Source organism: Osmia bicornis, chromosome 8 (assembly GCF_907164935.1).
Source record: "Osmia bicornis bicornis chromosome 8, iOsmBic2.1, whole genome shotgun sequence".
NCBI lineage: Eukaryota > Metazoa > Arthropoda > Insecta > Hymenoptera > Megachilidae > Osmia > Osmia bicornis.
Genome location: NC_060223.1, coordinates 3531364 through 3553022, shown reverse-complemented (window position 1 = coordinate 3553022; position 21659 = coordinate 3531364). Strand labels below are relative to the sequence as shown.

The following is a 21659-nucleotide window of genomic DNA, read 5'->3' as shown; positions in this document are numbered from 1 at the left end:
TTATAATTCAATAACAATAATATATATTATTAATCATAATAATAATAATGTATATTATTACTATTAATATTAGTAATTAATATGTCATTAGTAATTAATATCAATGGGAATAATATTATTGTTATTACAATTTTTGAATCTAATTTTCATTATTTAAATTTTATACTACCTCATTAATTTATAAAAGTCCTTCATTTGGAAATTTGGACCCATGCATAATTGTATACTTATCTCAGGTACGGGTCATAATTAACCCCGTCAGCGCTGTTCGAAGGTTAAAAGTCATTTCTTTGTAGACAATATACAATTTAGCAACTTCATCTAACGATAAGTTTTTATAGTAATTAACAATATTTAATTGTATGTGATTTTAGTTCATGACAGAAAATTGAAAATATAAATATAAATACATGCACTCAAAACGTAATTTACCTGCAAAAGTACTTACAACGTCATCTATGATTTTATAAGTTTAATAGCTATTGCAGAAAATATAATTAAGGTAATATTTATAACTTCAATCAATCACGTCAAAAATGATTACGTAGTAAGACACTTTCGTTATAAATTGAGAATTTTAGTAGATGATTGATTAGAATTTGTCTTTCAAGTGTTTCGTGACTATAAACTCACAATCAGTCGTGTCTGTTCAGTGTTTAGGCGGAAATATAATCGTTTCGGAAGCATTTATTATTGCCTGGAACTTCAATTTGCGTTATCTAACTCTGTGGTAAAAAAAAATGATCTAACTGTAAATCACATTTTTTAAATATTTGAAAAACACGATGTTCATATGTTAAGAAGCAAACAACTAAAATAAAAAAAATCCTTCGCTTCAAAACAAGAATACTTATAATAAAACAGAATCTACTGTAAAATATATTGTTTGTGTATCAGAAAAAAAACATAAGTCTAAGGAGTTTTAGTACAATTTTTATTTCTGTTGTAATACAATTGTTTATTTCTCATGTACTTTATACATGGTGTCTCATTCCACTTTTTTTTTATTTTGTTGTTAAATGTTTTAAATTATACATATTTACTCTAAGGACAACAAATTAAAATTCCAAACTTTAAATACTGATATTCTAATATTAAAAAGTAGTACTAATTATTCCTAACAGAAAAATAATATTCTCTTATCTCTCCTGTTTTGGATTTCCACCCATAGATACTCAAATTTTGAATTACCCTACATTCTCCTCTGACATTAATCCGATTATGAAACTATTGAGAATTACTATGAACATTTATGCAAATAATCCTTAATATATGTATATATAAGCTAATTTTAAATTATTGAATTACTAAAGTGAGAGTTATTTAAAATGAATAAAAAACAAAAAAATCACATTGTTCCACTAAAATAAAGTAGACGATTAGAATAAAAATTTAATTTATAAAATTGTATATTAAATTATTATTTGTTAGTTTTTAACTAATGTAACTGATTTAAACTGATGAAACGGTGAAAATTGGCGGCTGATCAAAATGAACTATGATTTAATTTAATATAAACAATGATGAAATTGCAATATGTCTTTTTTCAAGAAAGAAACACTAAGTTGCCAAAATTATAGATGACGTTGTAGTTTTAAAACGGAATGTAAATATAAAGATACTTTGAAGGGATCTCTCTAGTACGGCACCTTTAAAATACTAAAGTTTCTTTTTTTGCATTATTTTGCAATTCGATTATTTCAAAAATATTATTCCGAGGCATTCTGATCTTACACAATAATAATAAGTGCGATACTATTATTTTTTAAATTCTTTTTTTTAAATTGAGTAACATAAAAACCAATCATACAATTAATTGCTTTATCCCTTTGTCCCTTTGTTGCTTTATCGATTCACCCAGAATTAGGTCAATCATTTACAGAATTCAAATTACGCTACTCAAAAGGCATACCCCTTTATTTGCAGAAATAAAGGGTTTTTTCACGTGTCGCCATATTTTTGATTTTCCAATATTTTTCTTTTATTTTAAGCATAGGTATTTGTAGTCATACTCATGTGTACATTCAGAATTTTTTTTAGTGTTTCGTTTCGGACAATTCCAATATGGAGGATACTTTTTGCCCCCCCTCCCAACCCCTGAAATAATTTATTTGGTAAAAATTTTGAATATTCTTAGAACCGATAAGAATGAACTTATGGAGGTACTAAAAAGCTCAATAATTCTTTCTTTTTTTCAAAATTGGCTAAAACTTTTTTTAAAGCTATTATAATAAAGAGATCCCTTAAGAAACACAATTTAGTTAAATATTATGGGAATATACACCAAAATACTGTTACTGTTATTGTAATTACTACTAGCTATAAACAAAACGAAATGTAAGCTAAAACTTATCAAATAGCTCTTCGAATCTCATTACATATTAAACGCCATTTAACGTCAAAGGGTTAAACGTGATGATACAGATAAGCAAATTTATTAGATCGTTGCAGATTAAATATCCAATTTAATGACATAAATTATAAAAGAATTGTAAAATAGCACTTATGCCACATTGGAATACCATTTCATTCAATTTAATTTATAAATTTATAGAATTTAAAGTAACTACGGGACCCTTTCATTAATAATTTTAATATAGACTGATGGGTTATTTTAACGCATTGGCGACTAATGTCACATATTCGTGGTTTAAACTTTTAACCTTTCACTAGATTACACTTTACCTTATTTTTATCTACTCTGTGGAATATTAATAACAATTCAAAAATTATTGAAGGGTACCCGGAATTTTTGAATTCTTATACACCCCTGTCAGCGAACTCTTATATCGTCGGAGGAATAATTAACACCTAATGGATGGAACATATAGATTTACTCTCATATAGAATATGCTTTCAAAAATGTCCTCAAAAATACCCTCAAAAAAGCCCTGAAAAATTCCCAGCAATGGAGAAAGAGAAAAAGACCAACCTGTCCGTTAAGTGTTAATGAACATTATTTCGAACAAATAAGTTGGGCATTTAATTTGCAACAATCCGTCACTATTTAAAAGAGCAATAAGTGAAATGAGATAGAAATCATGATTGTTGCCAACTTACTCGGGATATTTGACGTTGGGTAGAGCCTTTAGGAAGCACCGTTGACGTAAGATGCCCTCCCACAGTTGCACACCGACGATACCGAATATAAAGAAGACGAAGAAGCACAGCAGCAGCACATTGCCCAGCATAGGAAGAGTGTCGAGTAAAAGCATCACTAATATCCGCATACCTGTTCAAATCCAAACATAACAAGGCTAAAGTTACATCTTCAAAGAAAAATGAATCTTCTGTTCGTTGTTCCTCTTTAGGACGTTTCTATTCACATTCTGAGGGGATGAATAATTACATGCGTATCCGGTAAAAGGAACGTGTTTTCATGAGTATAAATACCAAATCCCAGGGAAAATTAAGGATGCTATAGACAACCAGGTCAAATCAGTATATTGTGGCTCCAAATTAATCTCTTTGTTATTTATTCATCTGAATCGTTAGGGAATAAATTTCAAGGTCATTCTTTTAGATACTATATTGGTATATGAAAATATCCGAACAGCATATGTTCAGAGTTAAAATAGAATTGGTTGGAGTTAAAATAACAAATTAGAAAATGTAGTTTTAAGACAAAATGTATAGGGACCTACATTAATATTGTATAATTATTGTTTTATAAGATTTTATGAATTATTGGCTACGTGGCACATTTTCTATTACTTGTGGATGTTTCGACCTAACTTTTACTCTGTAATTATAGTAATAGAATGACATGAAATTTATGATTTAAAACAAGAAAGCAGATAAAACGAAGTTTAATTAGTGGAATTATATAAAAAGTGAAGCTATAAAAGTTACAAAAAATGTATTACAAACAAAAGAGATGATACCTTAGAAAAGCCAAAAAAAACTTTCAAATAACAGTGCATGGAAACGAAAGAACTGTACAGCAGAGATTATATAATGCATACAGGGTCTACCATTTGCTTGGAACCCGTGCGCGCCTGAACTCATGAATGTGGCAACAGCGCAACGTTTGGCATGATCGGCGATACTCTGGTCCCAGATTCGATTCGAGATACGAGTATGTTTGTCTCTCTGCCGATCGCACCCGAGTTTTGCCGAGCCGAGCCGAGCCGACTCGAAGTTCCACTGCTAGTCGTGCATACTCGTATCCCGAACCGAATCTCGGACCAGAGTTCGGTCGATTACCAACTTAACTTAGGGATTTTTACATCGTTCTCCACAGCTCTCTACATGACATTATACTTTCAGTAATGATTTGCAGAGGGTGCATCTATCGAATTTTAGCGCTGTTGCACATTCATGAGTTCGCGCGCGCACGGTAGACCCTGTGAGTACATGTAAGTACATGTATTAGTGATGTGCGGTCCAACTAATGTGTCGGGTTCCCGACTAGTCGGGTCGGTTTGGAAAACATCGGGCGGGCGTCCGATATATCCGTGCAGTCGGCTCAGTCGGACTGATCCGGACGAGCTCCCGCGGGCCGCGGTCCGCGACCCAACTCTCATGTATTAATACTTGCAAAAAACATGTGCAAAATCTGTTTTATATGGAATTTTGGAATAAGATAATTTATATTATGTGGAAAAATAATACTTGTAACGAATTTATTTGAAATGAATTTCATTCCATATCACCTGTATATTCATTTTATACAAAATAGATTTTGATGAGAGTTGGGTCGCGGGCCGCGGCCCGCCGGAGCTCGTCCGAATCAGCCCGACTGAACCCGATCGAACCCGAAAAAATCGGGCTACCGACTGCACGGATGTATCGCCCGAGCCCGCCGGAGCCCGTAATATCGGGTTCTCGCACATCCCTAACGTGTATATAAAGTTGAACGTAAAAAATGGAATTATATGGGGATCTGATTCAAAATTCCGACAATTTATAGGATTAAACAAAACATTAACAAAAAGTTCTTTGAGAGATTTGAAGGTGCAATACTTAATTAATTAACCCTAGAACTGCGGAGCCTAGATCAAATGTATAAAACATGTACAAGTTTTTAAACGGAAGATATAGAAAGAAGAGAAAATGAAAATAATATAAAATACAGAATTAAATTAAAATTGTGGCTCTCTCCATGGTCCGCCGTCCGAGAGTTAATGCTTTTTATATTCATTTATGATTACGTTAAAGAAGTAGTTGTCACATACCTAATGTGATAAGGTATTTATTTGAATAGATAATTAATGTGGATATTTTGTGTATAGTGAAAAAAGAACGAAATGATTGTAAATTTGGATTTTTCAAAAATATTTGCACAGGTATTACATTCTATAATTTACAGTAATGGAGAAAACCATAATACATCCACATTATATATGTTTCACCTAACTCGTTGATTCTATTTTTTTTTTCGTACCTTTTAATTTATGTTTCTAATAATTCTCTCATTAACACTGTACCATAAATAGAAGTGAAGAAGTGCAATTTCGGATGATTTTGAAGGTTAACTTGCACTCCACCGTACGCGTATCCAACAAAAGAATTTAAATTTGGTTTTCCCGGTAACGAGCTTGTTTTTGCACGAACAAAACCGTTTCGTTATGTACGTATCAGGGGTATGCAAATGTTTCCATCGTCCACGTATAAATAGCAGTACGAAGTATTTTTATTATATTAATATTAACTTTTAACGCTTGAACAACAGAGCCTGACTCAATCGTGACCCAAACTTGCAATATGTATTAAAGGTATTAACCTAAAATCAAATGTATAATTTTTAAACGAAAGGGTTTCATATGATGAAGAAATAATTTTTAAAAGAACAGTGTAAAATTTAGTAAATTAAAATAATATGAAATACAAATTAAAATTAAAATTGGGGTTCTCTACATTCTACACGGTCCGCCATCCGAGGGTTAATTAGAGCAAACATGACATTTGTCACAATATAAATTTACCATTTTATATTATAAAAAGCAACTGGTAAAACATTATGAAACTATTATTATTATAATTATAATGTTTTACAATAATAATTAATAATCGTAGTAATTTTGTAGATAATTTGAATTTGATTAGTTACAGATAGAATTTTGAAATTGTTTATTTTGTAAATCGAAAATAGATTGCAGCCAATTGAATAACTAAATATTAAGAGGAGTTGTAATATTTTTACTTTTTATTTTTAACACTACAGAGTTTTATTATAATCGTAGACACATCGCAGGACAAAATACTGATGATTCCTTTTTAAAGCGCGCTGTAGTTGGGATTAGAAATGATGAAAACAATTGCATATTCCTATAATAATGATAACTACTTTTTTTACGCGTTAAAGAAGTACATGTACCGAATACATTTTCTTTTATTGATATTGGCACAATTCGCTGGGAAATTAAATAACACGATCTTTCGGGTATAATGAGGTCAACAGCTTTGAAGGAATAAAATTTTATAGGGTAGTTTCCATACTCACTTGGAATTCTGTTGATGGCACGTAAAGGTCTCAGGACTCGTATCGTCCTTATCGCCGATAAATTCATATTTTCCACGTTCAAGCAGTATTCCAGAGCTCTGCAATAAAAAAGGAAATAAAATTTCTCTTGCTTTCTCGTCAACATTTGTCAGGCTTTATTCATCAAATTCAATCGTGAATCAAACTTTCCAATAAAATTGATACTAGGAAACGAATTGCTTTGGAAATAGAAAATATACGTCACTGTGGTGATGATTCCAGAATACACAAGAAAATATTATAAGCTGAGCAATTTTTAAATTTTTTAAATGAAATTATTTCTTTTCTTGTCAATCAAAAAAAATACATATTCTTTATGAAAAAAAATTCTCATTGTACATAAAATTTTATGAATAATAATATTTTAGTTACATTTTAATAAAAAAGAAGAATTTTAATTGTACAGACTATGCACAGTTCTTAGTGTTAATCTCTAATGAACTTTTCAAAAAGAATATATATTTTATGTAAATCTCGATTACAACTTATTTAACTGATATTCAAAATTGAATTTAAAGAATTGATTTTTAATAGGTTAAATAAACTTTAAAAAGAATTTTTTTTCTCAACAGATTTGATTTAATTTATAGTTGAGTTAAGATTTCTGGGGCCCGAGGCTGGGGTCCAAGGTTGATAAAGATTCAAAAATTGAAATTTATTCTAAATAAAATTAAATAACACTTAATCGTAAAGAAAAATAACACAGTAGAGTAACTTATTGCGAAGATAAAAATGTGAGTAATGTAGTAAACAAAAATTAAATATCACTAATAATATCAGGCACAGCTCCGGAATAAGGGAAGTGTCTATCCTAGGCGCCATTTTGCACCCCATTATAAGTCTTCGATTAAATGTTGTGAATACTGATGTCCACTATAGTCGCAAGTAACAGAAAAATTGCTATAATAAAATAATAAAAATTGCTTAACCCTTTATCAGCGCCGGATTAAGGGGAGGTCTAAGCGGGCTATAACACTGGGCCCCATCTTAAAGGGGAGCCTTCTTATAAGTTTGCTATTCACTATATCGAATTTTTTTACTGTCACCCTTTTGTCGTTATCAGTAAATGTTACTTAACTTTGTTTAGAATAAAATTTAATTGTTGAACCACGTTTATCAACCAAGGGGGCCCTTGAAGGTTTGATAAGCTAGGGGGCTTAAGAACCTTAGGAACTACACATCGTAGACTAGTTTACTATTCCAGACACTTTTATTTTCTCATAGTCATTTGATTTACATTACTAAAAGTAAAATTCCATTTTATAAAAATAAAGGTTCTGCCTTGCTAACCACCTGACTATTTTTACTCTTTCAACATTTTTAACCATTTCCTGTATACCTTTTTGTTACGGTCTGGGGTAGCGTCGGTGGATTAAATAATTTAATCGTTTATCTAGTGAATCTCTTTATTCTCGATACTGTCTCGAGGAAGGCTCAAGCACGAATGAATGTATCGTCGCGCTTCGACACAGCTGCCGCCACTCGCTATTAATCCGAATGTTTGGGCTAAGGGATTATCCCTACCTCAAGCGCAATGCCAACTCTGCCGGTTCCGCCGGTAGCCTAGCGGCCCCGGAAAGATTTCTCTTTCCGTGCACGCATTGACCTCCATGAACTCAGGAGTCTGCTCCTGGCGAGGTCGGAAACGGCCTCAGATTGACACCTGCGTCAACCCTAGCACGCGGGGTTGAAAATTCACAGAAAACACTAGGGTTTTCTCCGCATGCTGGGCTACACCGTCGAAAGTTGGCACGCTTCTCTGTCTTTTACCGGTTCATCCCATAAATGATCAAACACTCGTGGTCAACGGCATTAGCCACTTAGGCCATACCGGAACCCGTAAGATCACCGAAGTCAAGCTAAGTGGGCACGGTTTCACCAAAAGATGGATTACCATGTGCTGTTGGCAATGAATAGCGGGGATAACGAAAATGAATAACGAAAATAAGTGAAAATGTATGAATAGAAAATAAGAGAAGAGTATTGGCACAAATATAATTATATTAGGAAGTAATGTTAAAAAGCCTAAAGGTAGACAAGATTTGAAAAAAAAGGCACACATTTCGTTGGGCAGAAAGGGGCCGTTAGCCCCCTAGATAATGCCGCCCTCAAAATCGAGGGAAAAATATCAATCAATCAAACACTCGCGTGTCTCCAGCCGCCCTCGAATCATATTCCATAATCATTTATAACATTCTTCACTTACAGTCAATTTCACAAAGGTAAAGCAAGCGAAGTTAAATCTTCGATAGAAAAGTGGGGCACACCATTATAAATTTTACATTTCATGACTTACAACACCCATCCTACACTAAGTTGTACAAATCATACAAAATAAACTTTTATTACAATTAAATTCAACAAAACACCCCAAGTTGTGCAAATTAAACAAAATATCTTTTCCCAAACAAAATTCAACAAATTAAATTGCGTTCACGCGTTACAATTTTTCTTCAAGGTTTTGCGCAGGTCTGGTCAATATCATCCGGAACATTTGGCAACAAAACTTGTACGCCCACTTTCATCTACTTTTTCACTCGCACCCTTTGATCTTCAACTTGCCATTCTACACGTATCGAACTTCGTAGAGGAACTACTACAAAGGGAGAAAAAAATCAAACCTTTGTTTCGATCCAGTCGGTTTCAGAGAAACGAACAATGACCGGAATTCTTTCTTTACTGTACATTGTAGGCTAAATGTACCAGCCACCATTTCAAAATTGTATTTTATGACGGAAGTCATAAAAAATGAATTCAATGCGTGTGATTGCTGATTTATAGTTCAAAGTATATAGGGTAGTTCGTAATTGGTGGTATAATCGGGTATAGAGCATTATAAGAGAAAAAAAATAAGTCGGAAAAGAAATCAGATGTTTTTGTCCGACGCTTTGTTTTCGAGAAAGTCAACTCTATGTTTCACCGAGCAGTATATGTTTAAAAATCAACTATGCATTAAAATGATGGAAAACATTTCCAATAGTTCCTAAAGTAACAAAATTTCAATGCTCTTCATGATAATAAAAATATATAAAAACATAAGCATTGAGAGTAGTATAGACAACTACGAAATAAGACTGGTAAATCAAGTCTTACTTACTTAAATCTATATGCTAGATAAATCTTTCAAGCTGATTTTCTCGAAAACGAAGCATCGGATGAAGAAATTTAATTCTATTCTTCTCGACTAATTTTTTTTGTAGAAACACCCTGTATTATATTGTACCACCAGTTACGAACTACCCTGTATATAGGATAGTAATATCGTATTCGTAGCGTTCTTTTTTAATTCGAAATAAAATTTCTTGCAACATGATTGTGTACATTAAATACCTACTATCTATGATATGGGAAATCAAAGGGATGCAAGTAACTTTTTATTTAAATGAAGACTCCTATAAATATCTTTATTATTTATCATTTTTTGGAAAAAGTCTTGATGATTATGCAGATATAGGGAAGCAACCCCAACGACACCTAATATGAACAACATTGTAATTGTAGTATCGTAGTTTAGGACTTAGAGTAGTTTATATTTTTAAAGGCAAAAAGAAGGCCATAAAAGAGAAAAAGACGAAAACCAGACCCAAAGTGTCGGTGAGGGTTTTTCCGAGCTGGGCCTTGGTTAATTATCAAAATCCTTCGGCAAAAATTAATCTTACTGTTAGATGCGCCCTTTAAAATAATACAACTTTGTCCTGAGCATTATTTCCACAAACTAATAAATAATAGAGATATTTAAGCGTTCTCGTTTAAATGGTTCACCCTGTGTATAAGAGTTAATCTATGTAATATTTTTCAGAATCAAAGTGATCACTCTTAAAGTCATTCCCTTGGGAAGTTATACACCGGTGAAGACGTTTTTCCAAGTTCTTGAAGCAATATTAAAAGTCTCCCTCCTTTAGAATGTTCACTTGCTCTGTCACGGGCTTTCGAATGTTTTCAATTGTATGAAAACGACCATCTATAAGATGATTTTTAATCTTGGGAATTAAAAGAACATCAGAGAGTCTGAAGTCTGAGGAATAACGGGGCTAAGGCACTGTTACAATTCTCATTCGGTGACAGATAATAAATTACGGGCAGGTGGTAACTAATAATTTTATTCATGAGATACTAAGAATTGTTGAAAGAAATATTTCAGTTCTGAATTTAAAATATCTTACGATTAGAAAATTTTTAATTACTTTAATTTGTGGGCCACTAAAAAATAATTCAGCTTACGATATTTTGGGACAATATGGCATATGCTTTTTTTTTAGTAAAAAAGAAACAGTATACTTTGAAAGTCTTAATTACTGCAATTTACATCTCATTAATCGTCAGATCGCAGTTTAGTCATAAGCGTAAATATGTAGGGAATGAAACAGTCCTGACTCCCCACAAAAAGAGGAATAGCCCTCTCACCTTTTTAAAATTTTGAAGTTACAAAATTCCAACAATAAAAAATGAGGACTCTACAATTATGAGATTACAAAATTCCAAAATTAAAGAATTAAAAAATTCTCTAATTCCGAAACTACAAAATTCCAGAATTTCCAAGAGATACCTCCTCAAAAAAAAAATAATAATAAGAACTAGCCCTTTCACTGTTCTAAAATTTTAAGATTCCAAAATTAATAAATTTTGAAGGGACCTAGCCCCATCCCCAAAAATGAGGACTAATCCTCTCATCATTTTAAAATTTCAGAATTTCAGATTTTCAAAATTCCAAACTTAAAAAATTAAAAAATTCCCCAATTCCAAATTTCTAAGGAATCCCTCCTCAAATTCTAGTTGATAATTTTTCCATTTATTCTATTATCGGAACAATGTGTATAGTTCGTACACGTAAAATGAAATAAGCATTATCGTTCACCGGTTTCGCAAACTGTGGAATCGTATTTTTGCGAAATTCAGGCATTTAACTTTATTCGCAACGCGCCGTTCAATTTGGCGAACTCAATTTCGCAGGCAGCTCTCGGTGCAACAGTTTTCACCGTTCACGGTTGCGGTATCGACAGTTTTAACCGAAACCTTAACGCGACTCTACCCAGCGCTGTATGGAAATGAAAAGCGCTTTATAACTAACGCGTTCGGTTTGTCTCGAATACAGGTTACAGCAGTTCGGTTTGCTTTCGATCGATCAACATTTCCATAATATCTTGTTCGCTGAAATTCATACGGCAGACTGCAATTTCACGTGTTATATTAGGTGTATCAAAAGCGTTATTTCATTTCTTTCTCCAGAAATATAATACAGGCTGACCCAAAAGTCACGTCCTCATTTCAAAAGATCTTGTATTTTGTTTCTAATAACTATTGCGTACATTTATTTTTCAGAAATAGAGTTTATAATGAAGATGCTTACACTTTGAAAATATTAAAAAATTATGGAAATTTATATAATAATGAATAATGGAGCTCCTTTTCATTTTCATTCCAATTTTTCACATTTCATAATTTTCAATATGAAAATATTTCCAATTTTTGGAAAAAAGTACGAAAAGTTTGTAATAAATAAATAAATAAATTTCTAACAAGTAAACAAGAAAATTGTCAACTGCAAAATGTTCTAAATGTGCAATAGAAAAATAGAACAATTTCCAACTGGTAAATAGGACAGTTTTTAGTGGAAAAGTATATTTATATAAATTTTCAATAGAAAAATAAATAAATCTTTAATAGGGAAATAGGAGAATTTCCAATAGAAAAATAGGAAAATTTCTCATAGCAAAATTGGAGCTTATCCAATAACCTCCACATTGTAATTTTAATATCAGTAGTAATAACTTCCACATTGCAATTTTAATATTAATAGTAATAACCTCCACATTGTAATTTTAATATTAATAGAAAAACAGAAAGCATATTTTTTATATTTGTATATTTCACAATACATGTGAATTGTATTTGTGTAAAATCAAGCCTCTGGATATTATGCCAATCATATGAATGAAAACGGTGATTTTGAATTTCAAGTTGCAGCAACTTCTCGGTCTATTAATTATCGAAACTACCAACATGATATTGATCCTCTTAGTTAGGACGTTGTATTAATCAACATCAAAATACGTATATTCGTGTAATTCGAACACAACAAAATATTTGCTGTACACAGTCTGTTGTAGAATCAATGCGACTGGTTGAAATATAAATAAGGGTAGTTGTGTATTTCATTCAAAATAAGCGCTTTAACAGAAATTATGAAAAATATTTGTTTAAATTTTTTACTACCACGATGTGGGATTTGAAAGCAATATTTATACTGTTTTACAAATATTTACGATAATATGAAGTCTTTTTTTACCATTAGATTAGATACACCACGTTGTTCCATTTTCCTCTATTTCACATAATTGCATTACGATCCCCATAGCCTGTAATATTGCCCATTATCGTTCACTTTTGTTCCTTGCTTATTTCATTAATCTTGGTTTCAAATTTAATAGCTAATATTGTTTACAGTATAGAACTACTTTTATTACTGATCACGATAAACTAAGAAGCAAAATAAAAAAAAAATACTAAAGAAAATTAAGTTTAATACATTAGACTCTCGCTATAGTGCCACTCTTTATATTACTGATTAATCAAGTACCCCTCCATCCGAATTTTTACACAAGTGTCAAGCGTCGCATGAAAGAAGCTCTTTTTATATTACCAAGTCCCGTAACCGGCAATATAGCGAGAGTTTACTATATTGTGACGATACTTATAAGATGCGACCAAAAATTTGTTTGACCCTCCTATTGGACAATTATGATTACACCTTTGCATAAAAATGATTTTTTTTGTCATAGTTGGGATGCATTATGAATGCATAAATGGTTAAAAAGAACCCCTTTGTTATTTGAGCCGTTCAAAGACCACTTTTTGAATCTGTTAAAATTTTAGTACCATAGCACTCAATTGATTAACATAGCACTTAACTTTTTATATTTTATTAATTTTCCTTACTTTTTTTTGTGGAGTTAATCAATTTTGTAAAGGGGTGGCTCATTTAGGATTTCGTTTCTCATGAAATCTGTCTTGAGTAGTAGTCTTTGGTATAGGTATTAATCTATGCGTTTGCGTTTAGAGTTTGGAGTTTACCAGCTGGAAGTCAATATAAGGTTAGCAAGAATTCATGAACCAGCAGTTAGAAGCGCGTAATTATAAAGTCTATAGCGAAGTCAGTAGTTCCAACAATATCTTTACACTTTCATAGCCAGTAATTCTGACGCGAGCTCAAACTTTTGCGATTAGGCAAAGAAAATATTTTCTAATGACACACTTTGAATTATTTTTTGCATCCAATAATTACAAATCCACTCCAACACTTTGATAGTCGTTTATTTTATAGAATTAACTACTTTCATAATTTTATAAAAGAATTACTGAGAGAATTATAGATGACAACTTTTATAACGTAAGTATGTCACAAAATTGCCGGTTTTTAAATTAAAATCAGGAAAAATACGTAAAAGGTTGGACACTTAGCATAAATTCAGGACACGAGGACATTTTGTCAAAAAATGGAACGACTGGGAAGCCTAGCATAATATGTACTTACACGTTTGTATTTATAGACGTAGTTATAGCAATTGATCAGCTGAAAATCGAAATAAAGCCAGCAGGAATTCATGAATCACTAGCTAAAAGTACATAATTATGAAGTCTATAGCAGAGTCAATAGTTCCAAGAATATCTTTACACTTTTATACATGGTAATTTTAACGTAAACACGAGAAAACTAAAAGTCTCAAAGTCTTTTACTACCGCCTTTTTTCTTTACGATTAAATATTATTTAAGTGTATTCAAAATAAATTTCAATGTTTGGGCCAAGTTTGTCAACCAAGGGTGCTCTCAAAAGTTTGATACCCTCGGACCCCCAGAAATCTGCAGTAACCACAATTGTACTCGTTCAAAATACAAATGATGGAAATTATAAATTTTAAAAATAGAATTTTTGTGTAGAATTAGTGGAAGTGTTTTAAGAGTTGTAGGAATGAAAAAATAATTAAAGAGTGCACTCACCCAGCAGCCACAATGAAGAAGTCCAATCTGTTCCACGAGTCAGCGAGGTAAGTCCCTTTGCCGTATATCCCCATCGCGACCATTTTGATTGTCATTTCCAAGGAAAAGAAGGCAAAAATTATGTCGTCGAACATCTGTGGACGTGAACATAACATCGCTTGATTAGGCTAAAGGACACTTAAGCTAAATCGAGTGTAATTGATCGAGGACACTCGAAGCAAGTTCCATTACCGATCAACAACGGTTGTTGGTTTCTCGTGTTTACTTCCCTTTTCCACTCTATGTGCAATAGCCGACGTGAAAAGCAAGACAAACAGTACGATTAATCAAACCACCGTGTCATGACGTTAAGATTTTGTTTCGTCCTTAGGCAACCACGAACTTCCAATTCTAACGTCAAAAGAAGTTCGTTTGAAAACATTTTTAGACATACAAATTGAAACATCAACTTCATTCATTTAAAATATTCAATATAAGATATTACAGAGTCATTTAATACCATAAAATGCAGTAAAATGGTAAAAAAGAGGGTGCTAATATGGCCCCCTAGTTTTATATTCCTTTTCATAATTTAAACTAATAAAATTATTTGTGATAGAAGGTGAAAATTTGACGGTAAAAATGTGTGATATGAAAATTATCAGGGAAGCCATAATACCCAGTGCCGGTTTTAGCAATATTAGCGCCCTGCGCAAGATTATCGTGGCATCCATTCAGGGGCCCAAAATTTTTAAGAAAAAAAGACAAGGTAATAATATGAAACGATGAATCTGTAGTTAGATTGTAAAAATTGTTAAACTACTTAGCAGCTTTACTAATCTAAACGAATATAACTAGGGACACCGGGCTGCGGCGCCCCCTGCAGATCTAGCGCCCTGGACGATTGCCTGACCCCTCCCCCTGCGCCGGCTCTGATAATATCACACTTTCCTCTGGCTGGCCTACAGGCCGCATGGCCTTTACTCCCCTCCTACTCAGCTACCTCCACCACACCCACTTGATTTCACATCCACACCTGCGTAATGATGTGACACCTATCTACAGTAGACTCGCACTAAATACCTGCGAGATAATCACCCCTTGGATCACATGGAGCGTTCAAGCTTCGTAAGTTGAAAGGAGGGATGGACCCAGACCGAAGATCGAAGAAGAGGAAAATAGCCTCCTTGGCAGGCACGGACCTAATAGTCTAATCTGAACGATATTGGTAAGAAAGAATCGGCTAATACCCTGGGATGAGGAAGATAGCCTACTTAGTAGGGCCTACTAGAACCTTTTTGCCCAGCTTAGACGCTTCTTAAGGACCCTCAGGTGCGGTCTTTCCACAGAACGGCCATAACAAAAAATTAAACATAAGAGCTGCAAGGATACCAGATGTTATTGGCTCGCGGTATTTGACCGTTTTCTGGATTGCCCGCCTCTGGAGATCTAAAAACGTGGGTCTACTCATTGTCAGTAGAGACATGGGTCATATCAGGCGCGTGCCGTATGAATCGTACTCCATTGGTGATGTGTAAACCTATGGATACGAGTATAGCCCCAATGCATCCTGAAAAGTTCATACGGCACGCGCATGAGGGCCCTCGCGCTGGGCATGACGAGTGGTGGGAGGAAAGGGGCGTAGCCTCTGAAAACTGGCCGAAAGAGCAGTTAATTCCGAATCCTCGTCTACTGTAAGTACTAACGATGAGAAAATACATTTGATTCTTCAACCCTTTGCGGACGATTGACGCATATGCGTGTCTAAACATAATTGGGATAATAATTTATAACTTCGTACATACTGAGTTATATTCCTGATACAAACTCAATTATAAATATTGACAGCAAAGTTTTATAATATATGCTTTGAAGGATGGAATTATTACTTCCTTTAATTTAAATTAATAATATTCTGTGCAAGTTTAAGAATGCTCCGTCCCTAAAGGGTTAAAGTAGAACTTTAGCTTAAAGTGCCAATTATTGTACAGTTCACTCTACTCCTGTGTGTATATCTGGTGGTACATGCATGGGGTTTGTATTATGAACTACCTTTAACCAGGCCAAGCTGGTACTACAGATTGACACGGTCAACAAATGAGACACTTGAACTAGAAATTGATCAGAAAACCATGGAATTCACGACAAAATGTAATATTGCTGCATGATACGTTAGACTCTTTGTCGTATTGCCGACTTGGTAAAGGTCAATAGAATTGCAGTATGTAATCTTATTACACGCAGTACATATACTTTACAAAGACTCTGTTAAATTTTCATTTACATATACTACCAGCCAAACATTTAACTACACGTGTTGGTCAGAAAATATTTTTAAAATTTTTTACTTTTTTTATTAATATTCATGGAAAACTATTTAATTATGAACAAAATCTCATCGACTAGTTTATAGTGAACAATATTATAACTGGGAGTTAGAAAATTGTAATATTCGGAGACAACAATCCTAGTTACACTAATGTAAACTTTTAGACGGTAGTAATTTTTGTTCCATGTAACATAGTCTTTTTGGCAGACAATTTCGGAAATGCTGAAGTAGTTCGACATTTCGTTGATGACTTGGTTCATTCTGAAAGTCACCATTTCTGTCGTCGTGATATTCATATGTTGTTTCAATGTTGGCACATGGAATTAAATAGGAATTTTTAAAAAAGGAATTATCTAGAAGTACATTTCTATGCAATGAATAAAAATCTATATATAAATTTATAGGAATATAGAAATAAAAAAGTAATAAAAAAAATTCATCATATGATTTACGAAATATCATTAAAGAATATTCGTGCAAAAATACTTATATCGTTTACCATTTAAATTTTGTAATTGTAAATTATTCTACGGATTATTTAAAATCATAAAAAGTAATTCTTCAATAATTACATTTTCTACCTAATAAAAAATCGCCACCTAATACATATATTGTAAAGATTATGTAAACAATCATTATTGTTATAATAGTAACGGCGAAAGGTATAGCATGTCACTTAACCCTTTTTCAGATTATGTAAGATTATCTAAGTACACTATAATGCATGCAAATACAATTATTTGAAGGTCTATGTATTTCTTTATTATTTTATTATATTTTTAAACATTGCAAAACAGATTTGTCTGCACTTACCAATTCGATAAATTCTACGTATTATTAAGCGAAATAATGTCCAGAATAATAATAATTAAATGAAATAATAATAATAAAATAATACTTCAGAAAGCTATACATCTGAAAAAGGGATAAAAGGATTTTTAAATCTGTAATATTTACCTACTCAAAAAATATCATTCGTGGCATATTATAATCTTTCAAAATACCGATTATTCGAATATATTTAATAAATGAAGTTGATATATATTCCAATTTGTATGCACTTGTCAACATCAGATAAACAGCATTGTTATGTTTATATCAAAAGGTTATCTTGTACCTGTGTAACTAATTAAATAAATATTATATTAGGAACAAAATATTATTGAATATTATAATCCAAGAAAACATTAATCAGTTAAAGAATAATTGTTTTTTGTAATATCAGAAACAATACGAATAGGTACTATTGTCAAATTTCAATTTTTGTTATCATTGTACATTTTATCCACTAATTTTTAATGAGAAATATTATATTTTCGATGTTACACGCAAAATAAACATTAAATTAGATCCGAAACGTGAATACATGTGGATAAATTTGCAAACTCTGACTTTTATTCGCCATCTGTACGACTTGGTAATTAAACCGTACCATTAATTAAAATAACTTAACACAATTGCTCATATGTGATAGCATAAGCAGAGAGATTTTATCAGTGAGAGCTTCAAATCGTTCACGTGAAATGGCAAGCTTATTCTCTTTGATGTAATTAAAATTTCACGTTGTGCATGCAGGAAAAAACATGATATAACTATTTAATCTCCACATGTCTAACACATTTGAAAATATGTATACGTACTTGCAATATTTTACAGCGGTTTGTTACACATTGGTCGTCGACACACGGTTGGTACATACCGAGTGTGATACAGTTCAAAAGAATTACCATCATGCTCACTCTTTCGAACCACGTGATAACTGTGTTAAGGAAAATACTTTCTCCAAATGTTTTTGCCTATAATAATACTTTTCTCAAAAAAATAGTATAATTAATTTATTTTTATACAAGAAATTAATATAAGTAAAAAATTCGAAAACTCCGAAATTTCAGAATTCCAAAATTCTGGGATTCTAAAATTAAAAAATTCTAGATTCCATTGTTCGAAAACTCAAAAATTCTGGGATTCTGAAATTTGAAAATTTTAACATTCAATAAAATTCATTAACATAATCAGGGCTCCACTGAAATATAACAGAAACATAAAATTGAGATGTTATAATAAAATTTTGATAAAAAAGTTTAGAACTCCACTAAAATGTAGCAAGAATATAAATCTAGAATATTATTATAAAATTCCATTAAAAAGAAATGAAGTTCCAGTAATAGAGAGGAAAATACAAAATTGGAACATTCCAATAAAATCCATTAACAGAACCAGGATTCTACTAACAATAAAATATAGAGTATTACAGCTAACTCTGCTAGTCTTAATTATTTTGTTATTTATAGAGATGAAAAAAAAACGCTTTCGAAGAAAAATTAGGCCACGATGATGTAAGTATCTCAGCTTTTAAAACTTCACACTGACCTTTGCTTTTTTTAAACTAAATTGTATATTTTTGTTAACATAGGTCAACAATATTAAACTTGTGAAATATTTTTAATTCAAAAGTAAGATATTTTATACATAAGAAACTAGAAATATCAGATCTGTGTTTAAGAAAGGAATATAGTTCTGTGTAAAAAAAGTGCATTTGAATTTTCTTTTTACTTTTCACAAAATTGCATATTTGCTGTTTTCCTGCAAAGTATTGGGATGTAATGTTAAAAAATCAACCCTTTATGAGATATTTAAAATTTTAGAATAAAAATAAAAGATTGAAACACGGAAAGTGAACAGAATAATAGAAACACTAAAAAATTTTTGAACTCTGCTGTCTTTTTCAACATCCAGTTGTTAAAAAAGTTTTGTATTATATCAGTTCGTATGTGATTATTATCTTCACTGAAGATACTCAGAATGACTACGTACATATACTTACATACCCTCGATTTCAGTGTATGTACACCTGTATACGTCTTGTCATTTATTCCACACTCTTAATGTTTTCTAGTGTTACTCGAAGTTATTGAACACCTTGTTGAATTCTGTGTTGCAGTACTTGAACCTTTTCTATAGGCATTGTGTACAATAGATCTCAAGTGCCTATACAAATGAAAATCCAATAGATTTAGATTCAAGAAATAGGACTTACATAAACAATCTATTTATTTGACAATTTTTTGTTTAACCTTTATAAGAACACGAGATACACATGGTACTTCGTAACATATTTTTTTTGGCCTAACTTCATAGATGAATGTTTTATTATCATTTCCTTTTTTCTAAATATAATATTAACAATTTAAACATTGTACTTTAATATTGATATTAATCGAGGTATTTAATACCATAGGTATGCATTTTTAAAAATTTTTGGATTAAAAATAGAAATGGTTAGTTAAATATAATGGTATAGTTTAATTAGGATTAAATAAAGTGACCAATACAATAATTCACTTACAATAAAAAAAAATTAGTAACTTAATCATTATACTGTAATATTAATAATTAAGATTATAGTAACTTTATGATACTATGCTACCCCATAACAAATCAGTAAGAAAGCATTCTATACAGGGTGATTCACTTAACTTGCACACCTCAAATAAATTTTAAATTATGCATCCAATAAAAAAAAATTGTATACAATTTCTAAGAGAACAGAAGATGGAGTGTCAAATTTTTCTGTATATAGAGGAATTTCAAAATTTTCAAGATCAACTTTATTTTTTATGTTAGAATTTGAAGGAATATTCAGTTCCAAATAAAAAAGTATTAACATCTTATCATCTTAATTCTAATAGTTAGATGAAATAAATTAGCTGAATCACCTTGTGTAAGAAAAACAAAAGGCTGAACGAATATCTATTCCACCATAATTGAGCTAAAATTAAGGATACAGTAATCCAATTACAAAATAATAACACGTTGTGTGGTACAATAGCCTGTCATTTTTTTCACTCTAACATTTAATTAACACATCAACTCTAACTAATCATTCCCTTTTTATTTCTGTTCCACAATTGCTCTATTGCTGTCAATAACCGACCGCATGTAGATAGATATATCTTATACCCTTGAGACTAGTTGAAATCATTATCACCACCCTCTGTCGTACCACATGTAACTCCTGTTACAACATTTCACCATCGTGTCGTCAATGAAGCATCGATCGATGGACAGGGTACAAGTGTAATCTTACGAATCGATCACCGTTGCCAAGTGACTATTACCTAAACACTCTTCTCCTCGATGTGTAACTTAAACTTTACTTAACATCAGATAAAGGTTCGAGTGGTATTTCACTTGCAATCACCGAATCTTTTTATAAAAATATCTAGAAACGAGCCCCATGCATTGGCGTAAATAGAATTCTTCTTAGGGGATGGGCTAGATCTGCTAGCTTCATTAAGAATGCCTATAAGTGTCTATTATTTATTTATATCTTTTTGTTTTCATAAAAGGTGACAATATGGGTGTCGTATCTTTGGATTAGGGGACTTTGCAATTAGGGATTTTGTAAATTTTTCAAATAGCAATAAGCATGTTTTGATACTTGTTGATATAATTATAATTGTTGAAAATTTATATAAAATTAAAAATTTATTCCTTCCAATTTGTTTGCTCTTATTAATTCGGTAAAATGATATTTAACCCTTGAACTGCGAAGTCTGGGTCAATCGTGACTCAAACTTACAAAACATCTGCAAGGATATTAATCTAAGATTAAAACGAAAAAATTTCATATATTGGAAGAATAATTTTTAAAGGAATCGTGTAAAATTTAGAAAATGAAAATTGGGGCTCTCTCCATGGTCCGCCGTCCAAGGGTTAAATGAAATAAACGCTCCTGTAATACAATAATTTGTAATATTTTGTAACACTTTGTGATAATTTGGAATAATTTGCAATATTTCCTTTAGACAAGGAAGCACAACAATTTGTAATATTTTATATGATTTTTTTTCACTGTTGTTAATGGTATC

General features: G+C 31.8%; 1 protein-coding gene across 1 annotated transcript in view; it reads right to left on the bottom strand.

Annotated features, from left to right (window-relative positions):
- LOC114875743 (voltage-dependent T-type calcium channel subunit alpha-1G) overlaps positions 1-21659 on the bottom strand; it is a 123965-nt gene that overhangs the window by 73659 nt on the left and 28647 nt on the right. Inside the window, 4 exon segments of the mRNA XM_046286656.1 lie at positions 3061-3232; positions 6446-6543; positions 14481-14614; positions 18429-18540. Of these exon segments, the coding sequence (XP_046142612.1) occupies positions 3061-3232; positions 6446-6543; positions 14481-14614; positions 18429-18540 (516 nt within the window).